Source organism: Symphodus melops, assembly GCF_947650265.1.
Source record: "Symphodus melops genome assembly, chromosome: 10".
Lineage (NCBI taxonomy): Eukaryota > Metazoa > Chordata > Actinopteri > Labriformes > Labridae > Symphodus > Symphodus melops.
In genome coordinates, this window is record NC_136700.1 from 4664501 (window position 1) to 4685452 (window position 20952).

Consider the following 20952-nt stretch of genomic DNA (forward strand, 5'->3'; position numbering starts at 1 on the left):
TCATTAATTTGTATTGTATTGACTTTGTGTGAAAGGTAAATATTTTAGTCTTATTTTATAGTCTCTCAGCAGACTGAGAAATTCAACTTACAGTTTATCAGTTTTAACTAATTCAACAATCCAATTTATTTTTCATTCTAAAAGGTTGTGTTATTAATTTCTGTTTTACTAAAACATCTGGACTCTACATTAGTTTCTATTTCATAATGTATAAAACAATAAAAAATGGTAGAAGTACTACATAACAAACGGCCCCTAGGTGGAGGTAAAAGGCTAATGGATCATAACTGATCTTTCAAAATAAAAGCCTTATAGGACACTAAAAAAACAGTGAATTACAAATTCTTCAAAAGGAATAAATGATTTTTCATTTTATTAAATCATGATCTCAATGCTTGAATCCGCTGTTTGCCATCAGAAAATTACATTTATTTGATAAAGTCTTCTATGATGGAGTTGAAAGAAAAACCTTAGACAATAACAAAGACACTAGCTGGGTTGTGAAACAGGTGGCATCACACTTTAGAATACACTCGAAATGTTTTGACCTTCCATAGAAATGAGTATCTAGAATTTAATTTAAAATATTTTGAATGTTAACATTTTAAAGATTCAAAATAACTGAAATGTACAAGTCAAGACAAAAGGACAAAAACAATCCATTTTAGACTTCAGACTCAGAAGCTTTACAGTCATAAATTGAAGGTCTCACAAAAACATTACAGACTGAAGACATCAGTTTTGTTGTAAAGCTCATTAAAAAAACGCTTTGGTTATTTGATATTTGGAGGCGCAGTCAGCAGATGTGATTTAGGTCACTGCTGCTCATGAGATGCTTCTTTTTCTCTCACCAGAAACTCATATACAGATAGTTTTAATAACTCCTTTTAAATACATCAATTGCACTTACTCTCACAGGGAAACTTAAACACAGATTCTTCATAAAGATAAGGAAAGCCTCTAAGCCTCCTTAAAATACATATTTGTGTCTCCTAAGTAATGTAAATATACCTGAACGACAAAGATTATCAACATAGATCAATGTACCCTGATATCTGAAATGTAAGGCTTTATTCGGATTAGTAAAATAAAGCTGTTTTCCTTCAGGAGGATCCAACTCTGTTATTATAAATAATGAGTAAGGTGCTTTAAAAGGTGTATGAAACTATAAGATATATACCAGTAGTTATCTTGTAAATATAGAGCACATCTTCATAAATAATTAATAATTAATGGAATATTATTTGTTAGAAGAATACAAATGATGCTTTAAGGCATTGCTGAGGGACTAGGCAGGGAACACCGACAGCTACTTCTCAGATTTCTCCACCTGCTTCCCGTTCTCAGGAGGTTCTGGAATCTTGTAGTCTTCCAAAATGGCTTTAGCCGTTTGTTTGCCAGTCTTTTTCACCATAGCTTTGATCCCAAGGTTGTCAACATTGAAGGCAGTGATACCAACATTAATGGCAGAATTGACTGCGTGGTCTGTGGCTTGTCCTGCTGCTGATCCATATCTTCATCAGAAGTCAGATTGGGTGGGAAGTCAGAGAGGAGGGGTCAGAAACAGAGGATTTGGGGAGAATTAATATGCAGTGCAGGGATTATAAAGATGCCATGCTCCTAACGAATTCAAAATGTCACCCATGCGATTGAGCAAAAATAAATGAAGAAACCTCTGACTGCCAGACTTGTAAGAGTGATCAGACATCTTAGGGTGGGCAATACACATACAATCATTTACTAAGGCACATAGTACATCTATTTCCTCAATATAAAGGGAAATTGATATTGGACATCTAATGATATGATGTCCAGAAAGCAATGTTATGAAAGTCATTTGCAGATAGAAACTAGACAAGCAGTAGCCTATGGATCTTTTTTTTTAGTATGCACAACACTGCCTAACCCACCCCGTCTAAACCTTTGTTCTACTGTCTTTTAGGAGTTGTTGGAACATGTTGCACCTGTTTAGCAAATCTAGGAAGACTTTAAAATCTGGCAGGACAGAGAGAGTTATCAATCAGAAACATTTGAAGAAGAAAGAATGTAAAAGGCAGCTCCATGTGAGGATGCACGTGATTGGCAGCAGAGGGGAGGGGCGGTGAATCTGCACAGAACAGATGACATTAGAGTGCTTTGTGCAAGAGCCAATTCATTCAATGTCATGCTTGTGATTAGTAGTTCCACAGTTGAATAGCTGTGACTAATTAGGAATAATTACACTTCTTCTCATTAGGTGGGTCAAAGACGTTTTGTAGACCCCTAAATCTGCAAAGCAAATTGAAAGCGGGTGAGTGCACGTTTGGTATTCGATGTGTAATGCAAAGGTGAGTCATTGGTTACATTTAACACCTGTGCGGAGCACACTGTTTATTGCTTTATATCAAAGCGAGTTCAGAAATGAAGGAGAACACTTACTTATGCTTTACAGTGGAGACTGTCTCTGACGCTACACTCGTGGTGATGTTCTTCGCTGCTATTTCCAAACCGGTCCACATGGTTGCAAATCCTTGTTAGGTTCAGAAAATACACGGTAAGGCACTTCTCTCCTGAACATCTTTAAGATAAAACAAAGAATAGAAAATCACTTCACCTTGCACTCCACTGGCAGCCACGACCATTGCTCCATCGATGTTGGAACGCCCATCCTTGTCTTTCTTCATAGACTCTGGGATCAGCTTTCCTCCATGTTTTTTCACATGTGGAGCCAACTCTCGACCCACACAGCCAGCGACCGTACACACCCCATCCACTGCAGCAACACAGCATTACAAAATTAAAGGTCCGCTGCCAAACAACCACTCGAGGTCAGTTAAAAACCTGCTGACTTTGGATGACGTAGTCACCTAAAAACTGGCTGACTTTGACAGCTCCTCCCGTCGCTTGCTTGGCAACATGGAGGCCTTTGGTGACAGTGGGGCTGACGTGGGTGGGTTTGTCCTCTGGGGTGATGTGTTCTCGGAGTTTAGACGCTCCTTTATGGATGGCCTTGCCTGTAAACTCGGCTCCTTTCACCAGGCCCCAGCTTAGCCAGGACGCCCCTGAGAGTACAAAGGGAAAACTCACTGAGTCTGTTGTCTTTGCTGGCTTCACATCAACAAATCAACAGATATTTGGGGGGGGGGGGGGAAGGGGGACCTCACCTGTCAGGATGCCATTTGCCACCTTTTCGCTCCACTCTGGCAAAGACTTCTCGTCCTCCTCGGGTGCAGTCTCCTCGGGTGCAGTGACCTCGGGTGAAGTGACCTCGGGTGCAGCGACGGACACCTTCTGACTGAGATTAATGGTGTCTGCGGCTTCATCTGGAGCCTGGTTATATAGACACATTGGTTAACTACTGAAAAATACAGAAGCACAAGATAGGTGGCCTTTTAAGTTCAGGAGAACTTGTTGGCTGAGATGTGCTCGCTGTACACATCTCCATTCAAACGCTTGTCCCAAAGTAACCCCCTCCACTCACACAATAGCTTCTCTTGTTATTCAGAGCTTCTTGTTACATTGTGCTGCTTGTCACAAACAAGCTGTCGTTCATCTTCAAATGTCTCCCTTTGTCCTCCATTTATGCTAAAAAAAAAACTAAAAAAAAACTTCTACTAGCTCCAACAATACAAACAGAGGTGGCTACTTGCTGATCAGGTCCATCAGAGTAAAGAACTCGCCGGACTGCTTACATGAGGAGTGACCTTGTTAGGCATCGATCTGAGTCTGCGTCTCCACCTCCATCATGGATGAACTGGCACTTGTGTTTCACCTACAGCATTAGGGTTGTGCTAACTGCTGCAGATAAGAGCATTAAATCTGATTAATTCTGCTCACCTGCCTTTCTCAAATCCCCACAATGCTGAGGCAGGGGGAACCGAGAGAAGTGTGCCAGCTCAGAAGAAGCAGGACGACGCCTTCCATGCCAGGGCAAAACATTGAAAAGGTCTGCAGCCTCAAAGCACTGAATAAGCAGCCACTAAGATCTTTTTCATGTTAGGGGCTAATTTAATATCTGCCCTGTTGCCTGCCTGCAGAAAACTGCTTGTGAGGATAAACTCGAAGAAAGGTGCAGTGAAGGTAACAAGCTAACATTTGCACCATTTGGTGTGTTTCTTCAGTGGGTCAGAAAACTTTGACTGAATTTCAAAACATGATTTATGAGCAAAAAATAAGTGTGTGTGTGAGTGAGTGTGTGTGTGTGTGTGTGTGAGGACAAATCTACAAAGGTTAAAAGGCATCTATATCCTCTCCCTTGTAAACAATTAACGAGACAAGTGGGGATCTGATCTTTCAAAGAGTATTGAGATAAAGATGCTTTCACATTCACATGTCTTAATGACTATCCAACAGCAGCACAACGCGCCGGCCTCACTGCTTCATTCTCCAAAAATAACTCTCTGTGCCTCCCACTGGCACAGGACGATTTGCCAGAAAGCATTGTGTAACAATTCTTTGGCGACTTGCTTCAGCACTTGTGTAATGAAAACCAATTAAATGTGAAACAGCAGAAAAAAACTTTCCTAAATATTTTTTTTTTCTAAACATTTGATCAATGAGAAAAACCTAATTCTAATGAATGCTCTTCAGTTGCAGATGATGTGTTAGAATTAGAAATATAATTTATTGTCCCAATTTTCAAAAGGTCATCAAGGACAGAAGTCGTTTTTTGTGCTGTGACAGATCCGACTGCTGAGCGACACACACTGACCTGAACCCTGAGATCTGTCATCTGGGACAGCAGGTCCTGGAACAACTGTCTGTCTGCAGCAGGCAGCTCCGACGACAACACCACCCCGACAAAATAGCCTGGAGCCGGAGCCATCATGTCAGGGAACATGAACACGCCGGTGTTGCACAGCAGCACAGGAGACTGCATGGCCATGAGAGGGTAGATCCAGTCACACACCTGCAAGGACAGCAACACAGAAGAACGGTCGAAACTGGAACAGCTGGAAACAGGACGGTCAAGAGTTACACTGTTAGGGTCAGGAAGTGTCTTATCTCAGAACAAGAGAGAACAATTCTCACGGTGAATGAATGCATGAATGTATTTATTTGTTTGTTAGGGACAGAGAGTGTATATTAATGAACAGCTGTAACAATTACAGCTGCAAAAAAAAGCCAGATGATTGATTGATAGATAGATAGATAGATAGATAGATAGATAGATAGATAGATAGATAGATAGATAGATAGATAGATAGATAGATAGATAGATAGATAGATAGATAGATAGATAGATAGATAGATAGATAGATAGATAGATAGATAGATAGATAGATAGATACTTTATTGATCCCGAGGGAAATTCTAGCACTAGTTTCCATCTGTTGTGAATCAATGAATGGATGGATGGATAAATGAATTGTCCCTCTGAGAATCTGCCGTGCGCTGAGAGAATAAAAACTAAAGATGTCGACAACACTACAGGAGAGCAGATAAATCGCAACATGTAAAACAACAAATAAAAAAAATACATCGTTGAAGCATCGCATGAGCACATGTTGGGATTTTAAAGCAGCGGGTTCAATGAAGTGCAGAGTTCGCCGTGTGTGGTCAGAGCAGAATGCTGCGCCGCACAAAAGAAGTGACAAGAGTCCAGGGTGCGCCGAGTCTGCCGTCCTCTCATTGGCCGAATTCACCGCGTGCTGCTCTGTCAGGTAAGATATAGCGAAAGGTGTGTTTGCTCTTATTTTTGAACAGACAATGCTCCCCTCCAACAAAAAGCTCACACAAAAAGGTCAATCACACTTTCAAAAAAAAAAAAAAAAACCTTCTGTAAAATATTTTCAACATAGTTCTGTCAGCGTTTAAACTTCTCCATTTCATTCACGTTCTGCCTTTGCAAATGTATTTGTGTTCACATTTCCTGTTTGTCCTTAATAAATGTTCACTCGCTGTTTCTTTCATAATTACAGGAGAGACAGATGAATGTCTCAGATTGTTTATTTCTGTTCAAACTGTTTCTCAGCTCTGTATTTGGTCTCATCACAGAGTAACATAGAACAATGTTTGAAATCAAACCACAGACTGACTGTGTGTCACGGTGAATGCTGGCTCTGTTTAGAGCTCCACAGTGTGAGAGGACACTGACTGCAGCATGGCTAACAGGATTACAGGCCAGAACAGTGTAAGCAGGGTTTAGTTCACTACTAGCACTCGTGAATCACTGATGTCACCCGCTGGCAATGGCACCTGGGAAATTCCCTGATGAGGAGTCAAATTACATCCCATGATCCAAACGTGGAAGAACACACAGCGGAGCAAACAGTGACGAGAAACACAATGGAGAAGATTCTTTCTCGACTGAGGCTTTGCTAAGGAGAAAGCTCGCATGATTCTCGGTCCTCACGTCATCACCTGCAGCTCTGTTTACATGGAACGCCAACATTCACTGAGCAGCGCAGCGGTTCAGAGGCCTGCTGCCGTCTGCAAAGTCAAACTACCGTGGCTGCCAGAGCGCTCGCTGTCGAAGTTTATGAAGCAAAACATTTGCTTCACTTCGATCTCTAGCTGGCGGACGGTTAGCTGAGCCCAAGAGTTCCAAACATGATTCACGCTTCCTGAGTGGATTCCTTGTTGAGTGGTGAGATAGGGGGTGATGATTTTGTTCGGGGCGGACGAGAGTAATGGCAGATGTTTTCAAACATGAGCTTTTTTTTATCTCCTGCTGTGCAGTAAAGCTTCATCAGCTTGTAATGAGCAAAGTCTCAAGAAGAGGACGAGGGGGAAGTCCAGAAGCTCGTGACTGAGGGTTTTATCTCTGCCAAATGTTGGGATTTGGAACTTCCCAAGGAGGATGACGACATGTTCACCAAGCCAATAGGATTAGAGCACCGACTAAACAACTGTCACATGATCAGGTCCATAAGACATGCATTAGAGATAACAAACAAATCTCCTCCTGCTGATGACTCACAGGAGTCTTCAGCAACCTGCAGTCATCTTACAGAAACAGGGTAAAGGGCACAACACAGACTGGTGACATTTCACGAGCACTTGTTGCATCATACTGTCGTGACGGTGGCTTATCTCGTCCTTCGTACCAGAGAGTGTGAGTTTGAGTGTGCTGGCGGAAAGAGTGTTCGCCCTTACCTGCAGAAATGCTGGTGGTCGGTTTGGCATTCGGTCAGAGTGATCGCTTGTGAACTTCACCAGCCGAAGGTAGCCCGGGTAGGACGGGGCGCTCACCTGCCCTTCAGGTGTGACGAAGAATATCTGTACTCCGTGAGGGATGTACACGAGCTCCTCTCCTTCCTCGCCCATACTCTGAGGAGACGGCGTTGAGTTAGACGTGCGACTGTAGAACTCTTCCCCTACCACTGACATCTCCCCTGATTCTGTTCCATACGAGATAGAGAGGTGGCCGTCAGCCGCCTGTGGAGAGTAAGCTGGAGGCTGCTCGGCTGGAGCCACAGGCTGTCTGCAAGGAGAGAGAGGAAGACCCTCGCTGCTGCCTGCAGCTTCTCCTCCTACAGCTCCGACAGCGGGACCGCAAGCAGGAAGTAGTTTCGGTGGCACCGGCCTCTCTGGTTTCTGTTTGGTAGGCAGTGTTGGGTACAGACCTTCTGATGGAGCGTCCATAGCTCCCAGGGAGGACACAGTGTTCAGTGCAGGTGCAGATTCAAGGTCAGAGCTGGTCTCCAGTATAGCCAGGCGGGTGGTGATGTTGTCCAGTGTCTCCTGCATCTTCTGCTTCATCTGTCTGGCGGATTCCCAGGAGCTGCCGACACACTCCTCTCCCTGCGAGGGCACGCTGATGGCCCGAACCAGCTGCTGCCTCCCTTGCTTGTAGAGCTCCAGGGCCTGCGCCTTGTCTCCGGCTTCATCTGCTGTGAGCCCCAGATTGATGTACTCGAAGGCCCTCTCATAGCCATCTTTAATCACCTGAAGTCTGGCGTTGTCAAAGGCATCTTGTTTAGCTTTCTCCATTCCCTCTGACAAATAAAAAAAACAAAACAGACACAATTATCTCGATTTACAATCAAGTGAAACAACTTAAACACTTAACACAGGAATACCAAAAAAAGGAGGATGATTGTCACTGGCTGAAAGTAAACCCATTAAATAACAGTGGACTTTTCTTAAAGCTACAGGTGACTCTGCTCTCATTTTACTGCGCACCTTCACATCTCACCTCGACCACAACTACATCTCGTTATCAATAACACAGACAGAAATTATATATACTGACTCACTGTGCCTTTTCTTTTTTTTTTATGTGTGCGTTTGTTTATCTGCTATCAAATAAAAAAGGTCGTTTATAGCTGAGGTAGACATTTTATCAAGAGCTAACCTCCCTGTTCACATGAGCGAGTCTGTAACAATGACTTTCCACTTCGCAGGACGTAACTATACATTACAGAGGAGTTAAACAATGTAAATACCAGCTGAGAAGATTTAGCTCCTTCTTATGCTTACCTCAGGGGACGAACAAACTCTGGTGTTTACTTTAGCCTGTGAGCTAACTTGTAGCAGTCCTTACGCGTTCCTGTCCAAACAGATCCTCTTTCAGTTTCACCACAATAAAGATCTTTCAGGAGAAAATAGTCGGATGTGGATTACTGGACTTTACACGACTCCAGCATAATGAGTAGGGAGGTTACACAGATTACAAAGCGTTGACCCTTCAAAGCAAAAGTTAAGAGCGGCGTGTGCGTTATGACTCCATTTTAGATTTTATTTTGAAGCGTTGGCCGGAAGCGACAGCGCTTCCTTTAGCGTATATGCGCGACCTTAACGTGTCTTTGCGAGGTTGCAGTTCACAACTGCGGCCACTGGAGGGCGGTCAACTCTGGTGCTTAACGCTGTTCAGATTGTAACGTTCTCAACGTGAGTACAAGTGGATAGAATCACGACCTTACCGCCCTCTAGTGGACAAAAACAGACATGACACGTAATGTGAATTAGTAAAGCTAGCATTCATGCGGAAGTTATGATACATCCACTTCCTGCTTGCACTTTCAAAATATAGTGACCAAGTTATAGCATTTAGAAAAAAAAAAATCCTTTAATTTTCGCTTCGACAGCTCCACTCATGTTAGCCTATTTCATCTTTACTAAATAAATAAATGATTTCGAGGAAATGTTATTTAAACGTCATAATGATTGTTAATGATTTTAAAATAGGTAGAAAGATAAATTGTAGCTTTAGCAGCATCCTTAATCCTGTTTTAGATGTGTTTACTTCAAGTTTCCTGTTTGTGTTATTGTGAATACAGTGCTTTTACAATATCATATATCATATTATCTGTTCAGTTTTAAGTATGTTAAAGGGTGTGCTATAATACGAACAAGTAGGGGAACTCTTTAAAATAAAATTTAAAAAAATCATTTATTGGCCTGACATATTTTGTAAAATGTTTTAAAAAAACACTTTGAAATAATCAATCAAATAACAAGTAATTAAGATCTTTTTTTTTTTTTTTAATTAAACACACAATGACATCTTTGATTAATTAATACATATAAAGTCCTCAGATGAAATAATGATGTGATGTCTGATTAGAGAAAATAATCTCCCTTTAGTTTCCTAAATGTATTTTGTCTTTGAGAGTGCCACATGTAAGTTTTCTGTATTTTTATTTGTGCATGTTTTCTGTTGTTGTTGCTGGGTTTGTTTGTTTTTCTTTTTTTTCTTTTTTCTTTTATCTATTAATAGTCGGATTATATTGCATACAGGTGAGTTTTAAATGGTGATAGGTGAGAACTTTAACCAGCAGAGGGCGGTAAATCCTATCTGAAATGCAACGACTAAATGAGAAATGGAGACAGAATTGTGTTTATACTGTTGTGAGTTCAAGTTCATCAAAACGTTTTATAACCCTCATAATTTAGGCTTTTGGAAATGGAAATGGAAAGGATTAGATCTACATTTAGTATAAATGTGCCACTAATGACCATTACATTTTTCCACAAATGGATATAAATGGAAAAGGCAACAGTCATTAAAAATTTGCAGTACAAATCCACAAGCATAATTAACTAAAAAGTCGCTCTTTTACAATCTTTCATGTCACAGTTTTATTGCTCTGACTGCCGCCAGTTTCTGTACAAGTCCAAATAGTTACTGTCAGAAAGGCATGTGATAAACATTAGTCCCATCTGCAGTCTGACAGATTTCAGCATATATCCCCACAGATAGCAGAGGGACCAGACTGGACACGCTCTGAACACATGTGGAGCTGATACACTAGAGTTTTACCTCGTGTTCCAAGTTTTTCTTTTTTTAACAGCCTCATACTTAGTGATATTTTAAGTCATATTGTCTGTATAATCATAGTTTGAGTTGAGGCGAAGAAACACATTTTCAATGATCGTTTTCTTTTGAATACAGCGGTCAATACTCTCATACACTGTTATAGTAAAAGTAATACTTGAACCCCATTATACATGTTTCTTTCTCACTTCTTTATGCATTTTGTTTTTCTTTGTTATTGCTGTGTTGTTGTTCTCCACAAACAGCTGCCACATTAAGATTTCATTTATCCAAAAACAGCCTGCCAGTAGCCAAGGCCCAGAATCAGCAGATTCGACTGGTTCAATCCTCGCTGAAAGGAACAACAACACAATGATAAACGAGGGATAATAATTCCGCCAACACATTTAAATGACATGCATGGTAAAAGAAAGAAAAGATGCTGAATACAATCCAAAATGTGTAATTGGTTTCACAGATGCTCTGCTATTTCAGTCAATTAAATTCACTAAGCAGCTTTAAGTTATAGAGTTTCAATATAAAGTTTTCTTTCTGATTCATCAGCATTATTTTTACACACTCATGTCATTAAATAGCTGATAATATTTCATTTTTATTTATGGAGGAATTTTTGTTTATGGAGGAACGTCTCATTCCTCCATGACATAAGCCTGTTGTCAATATTGATACTGATTTGTTCAGATATTTCTGTAGATCTCCTCTTAATGATTGATTTAAGCGTGTATAATGTTAATTTCTACCCATTTAATAACAAAATCATAAAACTGTTATGCCCCAGTTTCCCTTTTTCTGACCTCTTGTTTTCCTAGACTGCCCGTCTTCAGTTTAATCACTGAGCACATGAAAACATGCCATAACATTTAATGAGTACTCGCTTATATGTTGCACATGTTTTTTTTAATGCCAGAATTCAATATTTCATGTATGGATACAAGTATAGAAGTTATTAATTGCTGCTTTTATGTGCTGCTCAAGGAAAGTCCATATCTGTTCCCCAACTTGTACTATGCAATGAATGTATGTTTGTGAGAGAGATGTGGTCAAAGTGATTGATGATGATTTAGCTCTTTGTTTGGTATGCCTTTGAATGCAGCAGAGCCTTCATGTCTGAAGATGAGTAAACTGATTTACTGAAATTTGAATTTTATTTATAAACTAGCCTTTACAGCCTGTACCTGGACCTGTATCTGTACCTGGACCTGGTCTTTGACCTGGACCTGTAATCAGCCAACTAAAAACAAATCCTGCCGCTACGATGTCTGTGCCTTTTATATGTGTGCGTTGTTTGTACCCTAAATGCATTTCTGACAACACGCTACTGAGAGCTTTACTTTGTCAAATGAAAATGTTGTTTCCCTTTAGACGTTGCATCATTTGCAATGGTCACTTATGTTGTCAGCATTCAATTATTCACAACGCCTTGTGCAAGCTATTAGCATGAAAAGGAGGCCATGTCTGCACTGCATATGTGGATGAATGAATCCATATACAGATAAAATATAGAACAATCCAGCTATCCCCAGCGGCAAATGTCCCATCAATAACTGTGTTAAAAGAATAAAACAACAACAACAAAAAAATGAGTTCATAAAGGGAAAATGGGTCAAACTATATTGTAGCCAGAGAGAATGAATACATAAGAGAGGAAATAATCAAAACATACGACACATATTTAAATTAATGCTGGTGTTGAAAATAACATTTTTCTTTTCCTACTGAGACTTTAACAAACAAAGTTCACTAAAAACAGGGCAGCAGTGTCCTCGGCATGTTTTGTAACTTTTATGACACAAACATATTGCTCTCATGCAGGCCTTATAACACAACCCATATGATTTAATGCAGGTCCTATCCTATAAGACTGCCAAGAGTGAAGTCACAGTTTCCCTTCAATGGTCCGCTGAGGCTTATAATATGTTTAGGTATTGTCTCCACAGTGCAGCACTAGAACACAGGTTACAGCAAGTATCACCTTCAGGCACCACACGCATGGTTTTTCAAGAAAATGTTTGCTTAATAAGTTTGGTGTTGATAAGATAATTACAAACTTCAAAATAAGTGCAGGAACAAGTGCCAAGGACAAGCAGGGCTCAGCTCCTTTGTGTTGCATCTTTAATAGTGGTAGCTCACTTTCATATTAGGAGGGTATGATTATATATAATTGTTACACTACTGTGGTTAGAAGCCTCTCCTCTGTCATCATTTTAGTAACTCTTGTGAGCCATGGTTTGTGAGTGTGTCCTCTCGATATTGGGAGGGCAGTGAAATAGTACCATTTAGGTGTAAATGTGCCAATCCTTTTTTTTAACACATTCTCAGTTGACATCCTCCTGGTTTCCAGCAGTCTGATTCAAGAGAAAGTTTCTTTCTAATGGTGGATGAAGAAAAGGGGGTTGGATCAGACTCCCTATAAACCTTTCCTTTCACTGTTATTTATGATAAGAGAGATTTTGCTGTTGTCTTGTGTCTCCAAGAGGCTGCATAGTCTGGAGCGATCGCTCGCAAGGTAAAACAAGGATCTGTTATCTGGACAAAAACCTTTGTCCTCAGTTCAACCAGCGTGTGTGCTGAATATGGAGTAAGGACTAAACTAAAACACTCTTATATTCGGAGTGATTGATTGAAAGGTACAGATACACTTCAAAGAACATGCTCTTCATAAAAAAGTGTCTTTAATAAATCACTCTGGTTTTAAACCTTATTAGTTTTACTAGAGGCTATAGGAAGTCCTTCCATCATCCTGGCAGCACTGCATGCATGAGCACTTCACCTCAGGAGAAACAACAGAGAGAACTGACATCATGCTCACAAAACTATGTTTCTCATAAACTTCAACTCTGGGAGGTTGTTGGCCTGGGCTTAGTTCAGGGTTCTCTGTAAAAATCTCAAATCCAAAGTATTAATCTTCAGTTTGCCACCAGTTGGTCCTTGTTCTGTGATCACAATCAACATATTTAAAGAGAGTTCACTTTCGCTGTGCATGGCCAAACTAGTGAGCAGAGTTGTTGTGGATTTCTCCCAGGCTAAAGCATATTAAGTAATTTAGCCGTTCCTTATCGTATCTACATGAAATTTAGATAAGATTTAACAGAAGAAGAGAACCACAAATACTCATTATGATGTACCTATTGTGCACTCATGCCAGAAATTGTTCTGTACAAATACAGACTGGTGTAATTGCTGTGCTTGCAGCTAGTTTCCAACCACATTTTAATTCTAAAATTACAAAGTTCCCTGAAGTCATTACAAATGTTATCTTTGTTACTCAACAATGTAGGCTTCTGAGTGTTCTGTCTTTGTCAGCTTTTTCTTCATGTTCATGGCTGATGTGCTTATCTTTATAAACCACATTTAGGGGTACAAGTTATGCCAGGTCAAATGCAGCTGTGAACCCAAAGTCACAGACCATATTTGAAGAGTATCACGTAGATGAGCCACAGTAATGACAAAGCCAGCCATCAAAGTTTCACAAACACATGCAAACATCATTGGTTCGTCTTCCCATGACTGTAAAATATCATTGGCAGGAAAGTGTAGGAGGACAGCCAAACAGATTGGGTCTGCTACATCAACATGCAGACAGCCAAAAGCACATCTAAGAGATAGAAAAATAAGAAACATCTCGAGTGTGTTATTGTATTAACATCTGCGTGAACACTATTATAGTAAAGATAGCTTTTAATTCACATGATTTTTAAGGGGAAAAATCGGAGGATTGAGAGACATGGGTAGAGCAGAAGAAATAAATGACTGAAGTAAAGGAAGTTCAGTCTAAGGTTTCCTCTGAGAGAAAAGTCCCTAAGAGACTGAAGATCCTGTTATTCCAATGACATAATAGAGTGAGCATTGAGAAATGCATAAGGTTTTTTGTACTACATAGTCATGAAATAGTTTAGAATTAAATTATGAATAAATTTGCAACACAATTCACTGGCAAGGAGAGACAACAGGATCAAAAAACAATGGCAGGAGAATAAAACTCGTCAGGAAGAAGATAGCATCCCCAAAGTAAGCTTCTGTTAGTTTCACTAGATATTTCGTATATGTAAAATACTGTAGTTACACAAAGTAACTTTATTTATTCACTTGTGTAACATAACCCACAATGCATGTAAGAAGCCTTTGCTGTACAGTACCAGTGTCACCGCTTGTCTCAACACATCGTGAACTAAGGAGTCCTGGCCAAGTTTCCATGGAAAGTGTTCAGCATGCCAGCACAGATAGAGGAATTCATCAGCTGCATTTAGGTGTGGCTCTGCTATATTATGTTTTCTTTTTTTTTTCTTTTTTTTGTCAAGCGTCAAACTGAAACAATCAGTTCAGGGGCTGAAAAACATCTGAAAAAGTAATCAATTCTGACCAGTGATGTATGAATAACATGTCAGGACCTTGTGTCAACGCGATTGATGATTTTGTGTGCAGTACACAAAATGTGATCCAAGAATGCAAACAGGAGAGAAAACACTCCTCAACCTATGACACAAAGCTATGTTCAACACCACTAAGAGAGTCACACAATGTCAAATCAACATTGTGAACCTGTGTATTGACAATAATAGCATTCACACTCTTATTGAACTCCAAAGTTTAAAGCTGCATCCAGTTAAAACTGTGTCATATTAGTATATATTTAGCTGATTTCTGTTCCATGTGAATGTGTGACCTGTGCTGTGCAGAATGATGTATGTGCACAGTTTAACACCAGCAAGCGGTTTTCCAATTGATGTAGCCGAAGGGGGAAAGTTTCTCTGTGGTAACCTAAAGTATGAGTTTAAGGCATGTACATACGAGCAGCGTTTTGTTTGGCAGCTAATCACAATCAAACATGCCACCACAAAAAGGGTGCTGCAAACAGATTCCAGAGCACATGCACTGAATACACTTGTCTGTGATCTTTTATCAAGCTTTTGTAAGAAAAATATGTCTTGAGATTTGAAGGATCAGAAATGTCACAATTTTTACTGCACTATAAAAAAAATATGAAATACACATACTCAGAAGAATCTCTGAAGGGAACTATTGTGTAATGTTGTTTGAACCTCTCAGATATTTAATTCTGTATTCTGCCTCTGAGGGGTATGATATAAATCTCCAACTTTTAATGGACTTTCCCATTACATCACATAACATGGATAATTACAAAAAAAAATATTGTGCATCATTTTATACACATTTTCCTGTACTGGTGCTTGATAGATCTTGCTTCTCTGGAGCCTTCTGTGGGTTTAACCATGCTTGACAACGTGCATATGTTATGTTGACTTGCCACAGTCAAGGGGGAAAATGAGGATAGACTAAGTCTTTTTTTTTTTTTTTACACAATGTTTTTGATTGTAACAGCGTTGTCTTGTTCTGTTAAACTACAAATAATAATTCAGTTTGTTGGCAACCAAAGAATGCTGTTTTGGTAAACTCCTTCTCCCTGCAGATTTAAGAAATCACTAAGTCAAATCTCAGACAACTGCACTTCCACTGGCTGGACAGAGACGAAACTGCAGACTGGAAATCTGGACCCTGAAAGCAGAGGGAATCCCATCTACGTGGCTCATGACTCTCAGAAAGTGCTGGAAAGGGGAAAGGGGAGTTTTTTGGCCACTGAAACTGATCTTGAAGCAAAAGAGTGAAATATTTGTTTTAAACTCCTCTGACCGGCAGCACAGGGAGACCTCCTACTGAAAACTATAACGAACAATGATTATACTGTGAATACGAACACTAATAGCTAAAGTATGAACTCACGTGCACTGGATAGTGTTCAACAGTTTTCCCTGAGGTGACATAACTCAACGTTTCCTTCGCTCCTTCTGTGCCTCTGTGTTCATAAATCAAATGTGATGCAGTGCTACTGTGAAAAACATGGAATTTGGATTCCACTGAAAAGTAGTAACCACAAGTCCGGGAATAAATAATCAGATAACCTTTGTAGCTTTGTCCAGTTTAATCTTTGTTGGCCATTTCCTTGAAGGTTACACAGAGAAACACACATTAAAGCTACCGATTGCTCAGAGTAGATGCAGCATGATAGGAAGAATGATCTCATTCTTTAACCCAAGCCCCAACCATCCACAATCCTGCATCTCCCACAATGCAATTTGATAGTTGTATCCCTTCCTGAAACTTGTTTTTCATGTGCCCAGCCTTAATGGAGGATTTCAGTCAAAAACATTTAGTCTCTAAACTCAGGCAAGAAAACACTGGTTTCATCGTTCAGGCCAATCATCTCAGACTGGGATACATTTCCTCCAAAACCACACAAGACATTACACAGATGTGTTTATTGTAGAAAGAGTCAGGCATGAACTCTAAAGATTTATGTCTTTAGGGGATATTTCTGCACATCAAAATGTACATGGTGCGCCAACTTTGCAGGACATTTCATGCCATGTATAAAGCAAGGCAGCAAAAAGGATGTGAAGGTTGGCATCTATCTATCTATCTATCTATCTATCTATCTATCTATCTATCTATCTATCTATCTATCTATCTATCTATCTATCTATCTATCTATCTATCTATCTATCTATCTATCTACAGTGTACTACATTTAACCAAATCTCTGCCTGACGTAACAAGATGTAAACATGAATATTAAAACTCTGGCTCTACATTTATTCTAGGCTTTAATGTGAGTGTCTTGGGGTGTCTTTAACCTACTATATTTTACTCACTTCCTAAACCCTTAAATAGGATACTTTCACAACCTTGTAATAAAGTTCAGAGTGTAATTCTCAAAAAGGTAAAAGTTGTGGGGAATGGGGGCGGCGGTGGCGCAGTCTTTAGTGCGCGCGACTCCGGCCTGTGGCCTCTCTCCTGATTTCCGACTATGTCCCCTGTCTATCTCTAATAAAGGCATAAAAGGCCAAAAATATATATCTTTATATATAAAAAAAAAAGTTGTGGTGAATTACATTCTGTGGCAGTTACGTCGCTGACAGATAAATTTACACTCTTTGGATACTGTACACACTCGAAGGCTCTGATGCTTGTCCTCCTTTGGCACAGTGGAAAAAAAGTCTGGATGTTTTCCACAAAGGTTGAGTCATAAAAACACGAGTGAAGCCAAACCCTCAAGCTCAAGGTCTGCTGGTTGTGCTGTCCAATTAAAACAGTGTTTCACGTCCCCCAATAACACTACATTTTGTTCTAGTTGTCACTTAAGCCAAGAGTGCTCAAGTTAATAGTCAGTAAAAATCAAGTGTATTGTGACACCATTGTTTAATAACTCTGGAAGTGCAGGAAGATGGGTCCTCTAGAGAAAAGCATGATGCACATTTTACTGTCAAACTCGACTTTCTAAACTCTGAGGAAAGTGAGTGCATTCTTCTTGGAAAAGCACTTGGACATTGCGCTGAAAAACATTTTGCAGCTGTTCAACTTGTTTGGATGTTGAAACAGACAAAGAATCATAGACCCCAACAGCAGTAGATAATGACAAGGCGAAAGGCTGTAATTACCTCTAAAATGACCATTAGCTGACATAGAATAACAAACTTTATAAAGTCAACAATTAATAAGAACAATTTCTCTTTTGTAGGGCTGGCAGGTTCTGAGAGAGTTAAAGCCCTTACGATGTCATAAGAGCCAGGACTCTGTGTTTGAGTTGGCTCAGCAAATGAAGGGGAATGATTTTAACATTTTATCCTCCCGTGTGCTTCATTGGCACACAGGAGCTGCCTGCTGTTGAGTTACAAGTCAGAAAAGTCACCAGGTCAAATGTACAACTGCATAACCTTAATATGCTCAGATGAAATGCACACAATAAGATGGATGTTTTTTCAGTAATGAGCTTCCATTGATATTGCAATTCTCACATTTGGCAGAACTTGGAGATATTACACACTCCATGAAAATCAAATATCACCAAAGCTTCTCCATCCACCGGACAGACTTTTCTGGGAAGTTGCATGTTGTTGGTTCCTCTTGTGCCTTGAACGAGCCATGGAATTTGAATGAAAAAAAACACAAAACTGCAGCTGCTATTAGTCAAACTGCCAATATTTTATGTTATTGGTCTCCATGGTTGAGATGAAGACAAAAGCCTTGACAAAAAGAAAATAGAGACTGCTGAGTTTTTGTTCGAGAGCCAAACTGATTGACACATCAATTGGTTGCAAAGCGGTGGTGAAGACATTTTATAAAAACTAAAACTGCCTTATGGCGATTCTAGTGTCTCTTAAAGCTTTGAGCATTAATCAATTGGGGGGCCCTCCAACCAGCGCTTATCACCATTATGTCTGACAGTGTCCCCATGCTTTACTCCTCTTCTTAATTTATTTTTCTCTCCTTTAGATAGATGGAACATTTCTAACTAACATTTCTCTTCATTTGTCTGTTGACTTTCATTGACACATTTTGGTTTTCACATAAATAATGCATGTGAAGCTAAGCAGGGCAAGGAGAGTGAGTCCTGTCAGATGGGGCCCCCTTAGGGAGCTTTCCTTCTTTCATATTATTCTAAATATATCACTGATATCATTTTTATACTATTACACAGTTGCATCATGTATTGATAATATGTTCTTTAATTTGAGTTAAATGTGTACATGTTTGGGGGATTTTGTGTCAGCTGTTCAGATTTGCTCTTTAATGCCTGATTGTGAATTTACAATATTCACTGAATCTTTATTGGCAGGTTCTTATCAAAGCCACTTTGTGAGCGTTGTTCTTTTAGATAAGTTCATCCAGGGGATGAAACTAATCTTCTTCTCATGCGTCCTTCTAGCAGCCCAAATATGATGTAACATCTTCGTATTCATGAGTGGAAACAGTCAAAAAAGATTTAACGTCTGAATGGTTTGGATTCAAGATGACACGTATCTCCAATAACTGGTTTTAATAATAATAGTAACAATCATCGTGAAGCTATTTGAGTTGTCTATAATTTAAAAAACAAAAATATTCAGTTGCTAACTAAAGAAATGTTGGTGTAGAAGTAGAAAAAGTAAAAATAAGTACACTCTACAAGAAGCCACACTGAAAAATAATACATAGAAAGCACTTGCCAAAACATAAATTTTCTGATTTGAATATAGACAACATTATTTATGGGCCGTTTTTGGCAACTGTTCCTGGCAGTCTTTCAGAGAATGATGGATTATGAAACTTCTGTACTCTGCTTCAGAGATGGAAAAAAACAGTCCCATTGCTCTATACATCTTAATCAAACATGCCAATGTCAGATTTCCTTACTTAGTATAAGGATTAGTTATATTAAACCTTATAATGGTCCTCTAATAATAAAAGTGAGTGTCCTTTTCCTATTAGACATAAAAGCCCTGACTGTTTGTGATTGTGTTATGGTGCAGAGTGACGGTGGACAATGAGCTTTACTCTTCAAAGAAAATACATTGCAGCGTGTTTGATATTGGAAAACAGAAAGATGCCCAGAGGACAGAAAATCTTGAATACATTTATCATGTAGACATAAGGCTGTCACACCTCAGTCTTGTAATACCTAGAACCAAACACTTTGGTCTGTTTTTGTATTATAGAAATTAACACCTCAAAATAATTTTTTCTTTTTCTTTTTGTATTTATTTTATCTATTCTGTTTTAATTGTTGTACTACCTTCTTGCTACTTGTCTTGTGTTGCTGCAAAGTCAGAATTTCCCCTCTGGGTCTTTCTCGTCATTTATATCAAGTTAAAAAAAGGTGAAAAAACAACAAGGTTCTGTGACTTCAACGTTTGGAAGTCATCCTATTCACTGAGGTGAGTTGAGGTTCTGCAGTTATACAAGGTGAAGAAACACTTCCCTGACCTGAAACTGTCACTCATAACTCAGGAGGAGGATATTGATTCATGTTCACTTCTGTAGAGTACTTTTCAAACGTCTTTACCGCTTGGGTAATAATTATACCTCAGTCGTGCTATCTCATCTAGCTTAGGGCAGATATTATTTTATAGTGGCACAGCATATGATGCTAGTCCAGGCGAAATGTTTTCAAGATGGATTAAACCATGCCAGGAACACATTAAGTCTTTGGACTCAATGTTGCATGTCAGATGACATGTCACTCTCAGACAGCACTGACGGATATGCACTTTATCTGGGCCAGAAAATTATTCGGGTGTAAATATGATTGACTTAGGCCAATTAAAAAAACAGACTGACTGAAAGACTGAAGCCTTTCCTGAACTGCAATTCCTACAGTTGCAGGTCAAATGAGCTCCACTTGCATACAAACACAAAATACTCTTCATCATTACTTAACTATATGCAAATAGTCATATTAGATAGACAGCTAATTCACTTGCATAGTTGAAACTGGTTCAGTTCAACGTTACTAGGCTGATTCTGCAGTAAAGGTGCAGTCAAGGGCCACTGGATAGCCCACTCATGTACGGAGGCTGCGGTGGTCGTGGGTTTGAATCTGACCTGGGCCCTTTGCTGCATGTTATCTGCTGCTCTCTACTCAATGCATTTCTTGTCTCTCTTCATCAGTCCTGTCCAGCATTTTTTTAATGTCTCTTTGTCTACCTGTTTCTTGATACAAACATGCATTTCATGAGCTGAATGAAATCTGCAAGAAATGTTTCAAATAGTTCATTTAGTTTAATCACCACAGGTTGATGCACACAGGAGGGCAGACTTATTTTGAATGTAAAAAAGTCATGTGTATATGTTTTTAATGATTGTTTTGCTGACTGTGTCTTGCAGACTTTCTGTAAGGAACAAACAGCTGCCTGTAGGTGATGGGAATGAGTAGAAACTGTCATGCTAAGTGAAATACGGGTCTATTGTTGGTGATA

The 20952-nt window shown here is 39.5% G+C and overlaps 1 protein-coding gene across 2 annotated transcripts; it reads right to left on the reverse strand.

Moving 5' to 3' along the window:
- Positions 1-342: 342 nt before the first annotated feature.
- spartb (spartin b) lies at positions 343-8787 on the reverse strand. 2 transcript variants are annotated; one of them, XM_079354498.1, is made up of 8 exons: positions 8404-8780; positions 7078-7919; positions 4691-4888; positions 3144-3309; positions 2847-3041; positions 2594-2752; positions 2419-2509; positions 343-1514 (listed from the first exon to the last, which is right to left on the reverse strand). In XM_079354498.1, the coding sequence occupies exons 2-8, from the start codon at positions 7912-7914 to the stop codon at positions 1310-1312; spliced, it is 1851 nt and encodes a 616-aa protein (XP_079210624.1). In that variant the 5' UTR covers positions 7915-7919; positions 8404-8780; the 3' UTR covers positions 343-1309. The 2 variants fall into 2 exon arrangements, with proteins under 2 accessions (XP_079210624.1, XP_079210625.1); XM_079354499.1 differs by having other exon boundaries at positions 1487-2268; positions 8404-8787.
- Between the last annotated feature and the right edge of the window lie 12165 nt (positions 8788-20952).